Source organism: Natator depressus, chromosome 15 (assembly GCF_965152275.1).
Source record: "Natator depressus isolate rNatDep1 chromosome 15, rNatDep2.hap1, whole genome shotgun sequence".
NCBI classification, from domain to species: domain Eukaryota; kingdom Metazoa; phylum Chordata; order Testudines; family Cheloniidae; genus Natator; species Natator depressus.
The window spans coordinates 19,872,855-19,885,056 of NC_134248.1; the positions used below are offsets into that span (position 1 = coordinate 19,872,855).

Below are 12,202 nucleotides of genomic sequence, written 5' to 3' on the forward strand. Positions count from 1 at the left end.
GATGTTCACAGCCCAGCACAGCCACCTTGGGGAAGGGAGAGCGGGAAGGAGGGAATTTTTCTTCTTGCGCATGAAGTTTTGATTAGATTTTTTTTTCTTTTTAAGAAGTGTGTTTCTTATCTACTCAGAAGATATTTCCAGGAGTTCAACTTCATTCTCATTTACATCACTTCCTGTCCTGCAAGATCCCCAACAGCACTTCTCTGAGGTACAACCATTGTAACTGTGCAGTTTAGGACATGACCCCTAGAGAATAATTTTTCTGTAGCATTATGAAAGTGGCTCCCTTTGACGATCAACTAGTTACACACTCTTAATATAGAATGCCACTAAATATGATGTGTTTCACACCTAACAAAATACAGACATGTCCCCGCATTTAATTGCAAATATACCATCAATTTACTTTCAAGTGCAGATGTATCATCTTTAATATTCTAGGAGTGAAGGGCAAGATATATATTCTTTCAATTGTTTTTTGGATAAAAGGAAAATCTGAACAGCATTTTTTCATCTACAATAGATTAATTATTGTATAAAAACACTCTCCTCTACATCAAGATATTTTCAAATGTCCTATAAATGAACTGGATTATTTCAACTCTGTACAGTATTTCGTCAAGTTTCTGAATAGAGATTAAAAACACAAAGAAACGAGCTAATTTCACAATAACTGAATATTTAAATAAAATCTCTTCAGTAGACCTGAAGACCACAGGGAATTCCTAGAGAAAAAAATACTTTGAGAGTTAAAACTGGAAATGTATACATGTTAAACAACAAGAACAGAGAACACTAAATATTAATTCAGAAAATACTATTTGACAGTTAATTTCAAACTAACATTCCAAAACAAAATGAATTCAACTTGTATTCCTGCTCATTGTCAACCTAACTGGGATATCTATAGCTACAACTTTCAGAAACTTTTGATATCATTGATGTTTGAAAGAAATGAAAATCTAACATTCTACACATATGCTGCCATCCATGAGGAAGAAGCAAGGTCCCAAACCTGTTCCAACAGATGTAGTATTCTCACATTTGCACCACGTATATGAAGAGTGAATGGAGTAAAGATGTGTATATCTGGCATGTATATGGAGAGAAAAAAAATCTCTGAACCGTATCAGGTGCATGTGAGATTTCTAGTCTGTATAAAGAAGGTAGATAAGGATATGTAAGTTATCCAATTTATAGAATGGTAAAAGGGGTGTTTTCTCTCCTCAGGACTTTATCTAAAGGTTGAGGTACAAGAATGGCATCATGATCTTTACATCACAGCAGTAAGATGAGCAATGGGAAGATGTTACCTCTAATCTCTGTGGAGACAAAGATGTGAGAAGAAATTGATATCTCTGGCTATTGATGGCCTGTAAGTCCAAAAGGAATTGGGTCTGTAGCCAATATGTGAAAGTTGATGATTAGTCACAGCAAGCGAAGAGACAGGGAAATGTACATGGCGTAAAGTAGATATGTAGGTTAATCAGGTCAGAACTGAATTTACCATTGAACTTTAAATATTTGGATCTCAGAAGATTTAGAATTAAGTGTTTTTGTTCAACTAGAATGCTCTTATGAGGATCTTTTTGTTTATAATATATCTATCTTGAAAGAGAACTCTAGTTTAAAGATCTCGGCTGGTGAAGGTACTTAAGACTTTTTTAGTGGATACATTATTATGAAGGCAATATATAAAATATTTTGTCAATAAGCAACTAAATGTTGTTTCTATTTCATATTATGAATTAGTGATGCAAGGTAGTTCATACCGTAGTGCATATGTGTTTTCTGAACAATTCTCTGCAGGGTTATTCTTGCATAAAAAGTTCTGTCCAGAAATGATGAATAAGCAGCTATTTGATGATGTAATTCCTAAATTAATCAGGAAAACATGAGAGTTCTTCCAAGCAGATACAGTGATGACTTTACAAGCTCCACCAGGAGAGTCAGCAGTCCTTCCAAATCCCTTGAACCAGAGCTATATGGCATTTGGCCCTTTCAAGCTCCATTGACTTGACCAATCAAGCTATAAATATCAGCCAAGACCTGATGGAGCTTCTAGGAAGTTTAGCTACTAATGCTAGATGTTTCTGCCTACCTTTATAGCTGTTTTCAATATGCAGTAGTTCCTATTGATGCTTGGTGAGAAAAAAAATATTTTAAATAATTTTTTTTTCTTTAGATTAGCTTTTTAAATACTACTTTGAAAAAAAAAGAGGTTTCAAATGGGAAAAGCATAATTTTTTTTTAAAATAAAATCTCGTATCTCCAAAATAACTTTTCAAAATAGCATCAGTTTGCCATAAAACTGTCTTTTGGCTAGAGACCATAGGAGAAATTTCACGTCCATATGCCCATGAGGAAATTAAATTGGAGAGAGGAGGGGGGAAAGACATCACAAAAGAGGTTTTTTTAATGAAAATTAAGTTACAATGTTTACTACAGAACTGATACTTTCACTAAGAATTCTTAAGTATTATTGAGTAACTATTCTTCAAAGAACTCGTTTACTACCTTCAGGAAAACAAAGTACTTCTGACTATTAGGAATTATAGATTATTATTATTTCTTCAAGGAAATTAAGCAAAGCATACTATGATAATGTGCTATGATTACAAAAGCATCCTGATTAAAAAACAGATTTATTTGGTTAATTCTGTTTAAGTAACCTTAAAATCATTAAATACATACTTTTAAACTGGATAATAGACAAATTGCAAATGACAACTAATTAAGACCTGCAATGTAATTTATATTGCCACTGCCTCTTTAGTGAGGTTTGAGTGATACATTTCTCCATTTCACATTTTATAAACATGGATATACCAGCTGTAAATTTCACTGTCTCAAAATATGAAAGTCAGATACCTTCAAACTCTGGCAAAATTAATTCTACAGGATTCAGAACAATTAGTTTTTATTAGCAGAAAAAACAATTTAGGTATTTAAACCAAAAACTGTCATACTGATTTAGAAATCTTACAAAAAACCCTCTTTATAATGTAACACGTAACCAGCAGAGTTTGAGCACATAGGCTGCTTCTGACAAAATATCAATACCTATTAGCTGTAGAATAATTCCCGTTTTAAAATTTGTTTCAATTAAAAAATACTAGCTAGAGGGTCCCACGAAAGATGATCATAATTCCTTAAATTCAGACTGCTGCTCCTTTAAATGAAATTTACTCTCTCCTAACTTATATGTTTACTAATGTTAGTAAATATATTAAAAATATATTTTATCTGTCCAAAAGATAGGCAAAGAAAAACTCCCTGGAATATGACAACGTCTAGCAACCTTTCCTCACCTAAAAGTAGGAAATAGTTTAGCCTCTACTCATTTCATTAACCTGCCACTCCAAAAATATTCACCTGGAGTTTAATACTTCTGATAAATAATTTTACTGAAAACAATAAGTTTTTTCCAAAAATACTTAGGTTGAGCCTTTGCATCTCACTGCCATAGTAACAAAGCACGTTCAGGCAAAGGGAAAGCAACATACATGTTCTATAGTTTCTAGTGTTACGCATTTAAGATAGAGTGTTTGGGAAATTACAATTCCAGATTTCACTGTATTATGGAAATATGTAAGTTTTAATTTGATTAAACTGTTAACATGTATTTATATACGTGGTGTATATATATATATATTTCATATTGTGACAAAGCTTTGTCCTTGCCTCCATGGGTCCCGCGTTTCCTGGTGGATTTCGCTAGCCTCAGAGGCTCACTGTGACCCTCCACGTAACCCTTCTCTCTCTAGAGACAAGGGTCACAGTCTACTGAGCCATTTTCATCATAAGCCAGCAAGGGAGGTGAGAAGTTATCCTTCCTTGCACAGTCTCTGTTGTCTCCCAGTCTCAGTGATTAATCACGGGGCGGGGGGGGGGGGGGGGAGCCCGGGCCCACCCTCTACTCCAGGCTCCAGCCCAGGGACCCTAATAGTATCAGCTATGGTAGCTGACCTTTTAGAAACATGACATGTACAATTCCCTGGGCTACTTCCTCCACAGCAGCCCTCACTTCCTCAAGCTCCACTTCACCCTTACTTCAGGGCCTCCTTCCTTGTACCTGATATGGTGTGTACTACTCAGTCTCTCCAACAGCACAACTTCCTTCCAGAGCTCCTGACATGCACCCCCACCTGACGAACTGGGAGGCTTTTAACTAGTTTCAGCCAGCCCCTGTTTGGCTTAAGGTGTCCCAATCAACATAGCCTTCTCCCTGCCTTCTGGAAAGTTCTTAATTGGTCCCAGGTGTCTTAATTGACCTGGAGCAGCTTCCATTTCACTTAACCTGGTACCAGGGATTTGTTTAGCCTGGAGCTAATATATCTATCTTCCACTACTTTTCTATAGCCATCTGGCCTTGCCCCATCATAATATATATACACATGGTTTTTATGTATATGGTTGTCAGAAGTTTAGTAATATCCTCCTTTTCAACCCTCCCCAACTCCTTTCAAACATCCAAAATAATGTTAATTTCATGGCCCTCACCATGTGACACCCCTATTGTGTCTATTCACTGACTTTTGGTATAGAGTTCCAACCCTTCACCTTCACTTTTAAAGGCCTTAATAAGACTGCATCTGCTTACAATTCTTCCCTTGTTTCTTCCTAGTCCCTGTCTTGTGGTCTGCTGACTCTTCTAGGCTTCTTGTTCCTTTTGTCTTTCTTCTGCTGTCCCATGCTTTCCCCAGAGGCCTCTCTGCTTGTAACAGCCTCCCTCTTCTCACCAAGCATACCCACTCTCTTTGTAATATATCCTCAAAACTCACCCCTCTTGCACAGCCAGTGACCTCCACTAGTGAAATATGACTTTACCTTTCTAGTCTTACCAGAAAACAAACTTGCAAACTTCCCATGCACACCTTTACTGTTGTAATATTTATCCCGCTCCTTTTTTATTTCCTATGTTTTTCTCATTTATATTATAAATTTTGTGGTTTGTACTATAAATCACAAAGAATTTCTGTAAAGCACCATGCAAAATCATACTGAGGTATACATAGAGAAAAATGTAGTGACACTTTTCAAATTTTTCTTCATGGGGAATAATTTATCATTTTTATTTAATGTTAGTTTAGATCAGGAATATTGTCTATAAAGCGTGTGGGATCAAAGTGCACAATATAGCTGTAGTTTGAAAAAACCAAATTATATATCTGGGGTGGCCAAACTGTAGCTTGTGAGCCACAGGCAGCTCTTACACTGTTAAAGTGTGGCTCGCGGAGCCCTGCCTTCCTCCCCCCACCCCCTCTCCACTTACTAGACTGGGGGGAGCTTGGGACCTCGGCCTTGCAGCGGGGTGGTGGGGTTGGGGCTTCTGCCCAGCAGGGAGGGGGGGTCTCAAGGCAGGCATGCTCCAGCTCTCGAACTTCTGAAGATTGTCATATGTGGCTTGGAGGGCCAGTAAAGTTTGGTCACCCGTTATATACTTAAATCAAAGTTGGTCTGGATGAAAGTTTTATTTACATTTACTGATAAGCAGTTGAAAAAGAACAGCAGGAAAACGATTCACTTGTACACACTGCTCTCATATTGTCAATATCTCAAATAGGATCAATTTAATAAGGTCAGTACCATAAAAAATTCCAAACTATCTAATTCTGTTAATTTTGAGCTTTATTAAGTGCACTCCACAGTTTGTTCATTTTCAGATATTTTGATTTAAAAATATGTTAGAGTAACCCTTTAACGTGCACTGTATAACAAAAGGCACGATAGTTTTTCAAATGATTGTCACAATAACTTGAGGGCAAAACACAAAAACTGTCAAAATGCAAATAATCCTCTCAGAAGGAGAAGCCTACTTGTCTAAAGTCTTTCTGAAATTTTATTTTTAATGAACAAGTATATTTTGAATTTTCATGCTACAAATGACTTCCTAATAAGATTTATATCCCCACTGGAAATATAATGAAAGCAGACCTCTGCTCTGATGGACGTATTAATTAAAACCTCTTCCAGTGCAGCCTAGCACAGGGATTTTGCCCATATTTTTATGTTGGAAAAGAAAAAGGTAGCAATCCCTTAATATTTAAATTTAAATTGTTTTGCCTTTGCTGCAGGAACACTGCCACACTGTTGCCATTTAACTGATGTTCAATTGGACATGTAAGCGAAGAAGCTATAATGTTTGTTTTCTATAGCTGTAGCTGCGAAGGGAAAGGCAATACTGCACTCTATACTAGCAAGTGCAAAAAGCAGTTCTAACTCCAAGTCAGCGAAGCTATATGCTCACATCTAAAAGCAGATTTTTAGAAGTTAACCTGTGCAAGTGAGTGTGTTATGTTCTTCTCCTAACCAGGGTTCAAAACTTTTAAAGCACTATGAAGGGCATCAGTCCTAGCCCTGAAAAGAGAACCTGGCTTTGAGAGAGAAAAGGGTATAAATGAATCTCCTTCCCTAACACAGGGACAAATTTTATGTGCAAATGTACAACTACAATGCATATGCATATTGCAGGGCAACTATTAGCCCAAAGCTCAGCTGTCTGCTTGTAATACCATCAAATGCAAAGGCACTGAATTCTCAAGCAGATCATCAAATAACTCCTTATTCAGCTGGGTGCTTCTGCAGTAGTTAGCTTTTTCCTGATGGATAACAGACTTGTAGACTTTAATGTCAGAAGGAACTAACATGATCATCTATCTGACCTCCTGCACATCACAGCCCACAGAATCTCACCCATCCACTCTTGTAGCAGGCCCATAACCTTTGGCTGAGATACTGAAGTCCTCAAATCTTGAGGACGCGATGGCTGGAAATGTCAAATATACCAGTAATAAACCTGAGTTCTGTATTTGTAACCTACCACATTATGAAGTTTTTACTCTTGCAATAACTCTCCTTTAATAGTCATAGTCATTCATTTTTATGAGAGTTGAACTGGGCTAACTCAGTAATATTTTTAGTGTTTATTCCTTTACTTAACTTGATCTGATTACACTCAGTCTTCACAAAAACGACAAAGTATTTTGTAAAATACTGTATGTTCCAATACTTTTAGCTCAAAAGACCAATCTCTAAGTCAATTTTCCTTCCATCATTTGTACACTAAGATCTCACTTTACAGTAAGAATAAATTCAGCACTTCTGTAATCCAAATTCCCCTGTGGTACAGGAATGGAAGGGAGGAGGAATCAAATAGTCTCAATGCATGCCTCAAAAGATGAAAATAGTTACAAAATGTAAATACAATGGGTTAAAATATTAATTTTTATATTACTTTTGGCTAAATTTAAAGTGGGGAGGGGATTTCAGGAAAGGGATTAGGCAGAAGGAGAAAAAGAAAATGTGGTATCATCATTCTTTAGCGGAAAGTCCATATAATGCATATACAGGAACGCCAAATGGTGTCTGGGAAGATCCTGTACACTTGAAATGTTTAATTGAAAAGCTTTATATTAATATGTTCTGACAAGCTTTTAAAGTAGCCAAATGCAAGTCTGAGCTATCATCTTCATTATTGTTATATATTCAAGGATATTCTACAAATGAAATGGTAATTTAACTGCATTTGTCCATTATGAGATTACAAAATAGAAGTGATTTTTAGTTTAGAAATGTAGTTGCTTAATCACTAATAATAGATACTTTGAAACTTTTTATAAGGGGCGAAACCCATTTCTTGAAAGACTTTACAGTGCTTTGCTTCTACGGAGACATTTTCCTTAGATCAAAACCTAGTAAGACTTGGTAGAAAGAAAAAAGCTAGATGAAGAGAATTCATTCCTATAAGTGAAAATAGTCTTCATATCCACAAAAAGTAAATACCCTTTTTCTCATGCACATTAAAGCTGATCACTGACTTTTTTCAATTAAAATAAAATACATTCAAAGATAAGGATTAGACTAGTGCAGATTCAACAACAGAAGATGCATTGAAATAGGTTGTTGAAATAGAGACAAACTTTGTTTGTACAACAGCAAATTAAGATTTAAAATATATATTTTAAATATCATGACCTGTAACATATGGCATAAATATTTATATGCTGGGGGTTTGTACTAGAAGCCACAGCAGTTAGACCTCCTGCCATAAGAAACTTTTCCTCTTTCAGATTGCACCATATCTCCTGGAGTTTGTGCTGGGGAAAGATACATCATTCCATAACACTATTTTAAATTATATTTTTGCAGTTACAAATACAGAATTTATAAAAGAACACCTATCATATTCTCCAACTACCTTTGCCAGCCATGAAAAATGAAACATGCCAATATAAATACAGTAGTTTATTCTCAGATAAAAGTAATAATCCAAGCAAAAAACAAAAGCAAACCACACTCCATGTTACTCTCATCACAGCACTGACTCTCACCCCTCTTTATACCCAACACTCCTCAAAGTTTGTGTAAACAGATATGCTCTGCAGCTTGCCACTTTTTTTTTTAAACATACGACTGTTACAAGCAACATTCACTGATGATGAGAGAAAAAAGTTTTAATGTATTGTGTGAATCTGATAACTGTTTGTATAGTTATTTTCAGTTTCCACTATCATTTCCTGCATTCTACACAGATGCTGGATGGATATTTTTGCTGTGCCAAGTTTTTGGTATGCATTTTCTTTTAATGGCTGACTAACATTTTCTATGTGGTACACAATTCTTGTTGTTAAACAACTGTATTCCACGTTTATATTTATTAGTTACTATATCAAAAGCCTAGTATCTGTGACATATATGCATCATTGCAGTAGAGTATAATGCATACTGCAAAAAGGATATGCTATTAAGCGATTCCAGGATACATTTTCTGAAGCAACAATATTCATTTGCATGATAAAAAGATGAGACGTATATAAAAGCAAGGTTTTAAAAACAAGCTTCATCAGTGTTTTGTTCATACACATTGTCAGCATTCACTTGTATAAAATTAACGTCTAATGTGAAATAGCTTGAGGGTAGCTGATCCCCTTAAACGATCACTTCATTCAAATCTTCTCTGCCCCCAAACACACAAAATAAACAGAGCAACAGACAAAAGCTTATAGCAATGCACTACACCAGTAACAAAAGAGCAACACGTTGTCTTTAGAGACTATGAGTATGATACATAACTGAAAGAAAGCTGGAAGCATTAAGGGTTCTACAGAGAAAGCCTACAAAGAAAGGCATGTCCATACATGTTAATACAGCCTTAAAACTAAAAGTTTAACATTTCACTCAGGAGCTGTAACCAAAACAAAGAAATATCATATGGACTAATAAAGTCACTCTGCTCCAGTGTATTAATTTGTGGCTGGTAGGGATGCCAGCTTGATTCCTTACATTCTAAACTGACAACAGCAATGTATGGGAAGTCTATGTGAGGAGATTAGCAAGGAAGTAGAGAGAACAGTGATTCAAAACATTTTCAAAAACAGAAAACATAGTTAAGATCCAAAATAAGTAAAACCAAGTCTTGTTTACAATGCTTTTGAGGTCTGAAAAATTCAGACTCCTTTCGGCAATTTATCATTTTCAGTATTATACAGCATACCTTGTTTGGCTTCCAACTCCTCTTGAGTAAGCTGAGGTTTTTTCTCTTCAGCAGCAGTACAGGGAGTGGCGAGTGTTGGATTATTATTTGAAGAGTTGCTAGCATTCTCTTGGCCTTCCTTGCCCTCTTCCTCCTCCTCATCACTGTCATCATCTAGTTTAACACGGTTTTTCTCCAAGGGAAGGAGGTCATTTTCTTTGGCCTTGATTGCAAAGCTTATTGGAGCAAATGATGCTGTTGGATAAAGGAACAACACTTTTACATATCACTAGCACTACTGTGGAAAGCAGGTTAAATTCTTCTGCTTAGTTAATTACCACCTCTCTAGATTAACTTCTGAAAGATGAAACATGACTCCCCCATTTTTACAATCCTCTCGCTCAAAACACAGTGTGCTGTTAAGCAGTACACTCTACTCTGGGGAAAGGGAAAATAGCTGATCATTTTCCCCCCACCAATGTTTTCTAGCTGCTTCTATAAATTGCTCAGCCTTCTCATTAGAGATGCATTTACATGTTGTTTTCAGTATTCATCACAAAAAAAAGTTAAATAGAACTAAAATTAATTTTTATATCTGGTCCAAAATAAAAAGACCTCATAGTTTATATAATCTCTTCCTCGCAAAACTTAGCATGCAGCATTTGAGTGCTTAAGACCAGCACATGCTAATGTTTTCTACACTCATATAATGCTATTGTTTAAGGTTAGGCATGATTTTATACATTGTGTGCTACAGTTGAAATAAGGAGAACTTTAAAAATACATTTATGAAGTTTGTAGCCTGGAAATGCATGAGACATCTAGATTTGTAGTATTAAGCTGCGCTTTTTTACTTTACAATCTTAAAATCCTTGCTGTGTGGGGTAAAAATACATTCCTCTTCCGCATTTCATACAACTTGACACCTTAAAACTGAAGCAAATAAGTGGTTACCAAAATTTCAATCTCATTACAAAAATGGCCTGTATAAGGCAATAACTACACTACACCACTGTTAAATCATTATGAGGACAGATTAAAAAGACTGGGACTTTTCAGCTTGGAAAAGCGACAACTAAGAGGTATGTACAATCATGAATGGTGTAGAGAAAATGAGCAAGAGTAATTTACTCCTTCACACAAGAAATAAATAGGCAGCATGTTTAAAACAAACATAAGGAAGTAATCCTTCACACAGGGCACAGTCAAGTTGTGGAACTCATTGCCGGGGAAGATGTGAAGGCCAAAACTTAAGGGTTCAAAAAAGAATTAGATAAGTTCTTGGAGAACAGGTCCATCAATGGCCATTAGCAAAGACAGTCAGGGATACACCCCCAAACTCTGGGTGTCCCTAGCCTATAACTGCCAGAAGCTGGGAGTTGACAACAGAGGATGGATCACTCAATGATTGCCTGTTCTGTTCATTCCCTCTAAAGCACCTGGCATTGACCACTGTCAGAAGACAGGATACTGGGCTAGATGAACCATGGGTTTGAACCAACATGGCCTTTCTTATGTTCATTTAGCTCAAACTTCAATGAAAAGACATCAGTTTAGTATTTATCTGCTAGTTGTTGAGCTGCCTTTTCTGACCTGCCACCAGGTTTGACAGAAAGACCACGCTCAGTCCATTGGATCAATTGTATAAAAACAGTTACAAGTCACAGGTTGAAAAAATATGATAAAATCACATGGACATGAGGCCAATGGAACACACAAGCTTTTAATAACCCTTTGGTATCAGCAGCTGGAATTTCCCAATGAAAATTACTGAGAAATAAACAAGCAAGTTATAAACAGAAAACTCTTTTTGCTAAAAGATAAGGCAAAATTTTTCAGATGCTTAGATTTGTTATAAAAAGAATCTAACTGATGTGTTGAAAAAGGATGAAATTCCAAGGCAAATGAAAAAGTTCACATGAAATAGTTGTTTCCATAACAGTATAGCACTCTACAAATAGAATAATACTGAATATACCTTTAGTATACTCAAAATACTGAAATGGAAATAGCTTGCAATTTCTACTTGTCATTTGGACAAAACAGGACATTTTATAAAACAGAATGCTGAAGTTTAGAATGGTATCGATAATGGGAAAGAAATATCTGCCAAATAGGGTCGGTCTTAACATCAGATCTGGAAGACCCTGATTCTTCAGAAATATGAGCTGACCTTACCACAATCTGAACTTTTCTTACCCTTCCAAGAAATGTAAGTAGAGTTCTGCGCAGGTCATTCTGTGGGTCTTTTGGATCAGACATTATTTAGGTCCTATCTTCTCTATGTGTTTTTGTTTTAAACAAAAGAGTTTACCCCAGACGGGGAATGAGTTACAGTTGCTCACACAATCCTAACTGTAACACTCCCTGATTTAAATCCTTAATTGTACAACCTTAATATTAAGATGTAGATGTCCTAGGGGGAAAAAAAACTTATTTATTGATATCTCTGTGTGTATTTTATATATAAAAATACAATAAATATATAATATATATATATAAATAAAATAAATCTGCGTGTGTATATACAAATAGGTAAAATAAATAAAAGGACTGGGAAAAATACAAAAAAGCTACATTCTGGAATAAATGGCTAGGTACCACTAGAACGCACCTTGTGAAGACCCCAGGGGAAAAAACCTCCCACTCCTGTCTGAATGTCCATGAGAGCAGTATTCCCTCTTACTAAGCAAACAGCCTTAATTAGTCACTTCCAACCTGTGCATT

The 12,202-nt window shown here is 36.0% G+C and overlaps 1 protein-coding gene across 9 annotated transcripts in view; it reads right to left on the minus strand.

Moving 5' to 3' along the window:
• SFSWAP (splicing factor SWAP) overlaps positions 1-12,202 on the minus strand; it is a 253,473-nt gene that overhangs the window by 193,387 nt on the left and 47,884 nt on the right. For all 9 annotated transcript variants that reach the window (XM_074972596.1, XM_074972598.1, XM_074972594.1 and 6 more), the window contains exon 12: positions 9,497-9,730. In XM_074972596.1, the coding sequence (XP_074828697.1) occupies positions 9,497-9,730 (234 nt within the window). The remainder of the gene's footprint in view (positions 1-9,496; positions 9,731-12,202) is intronic.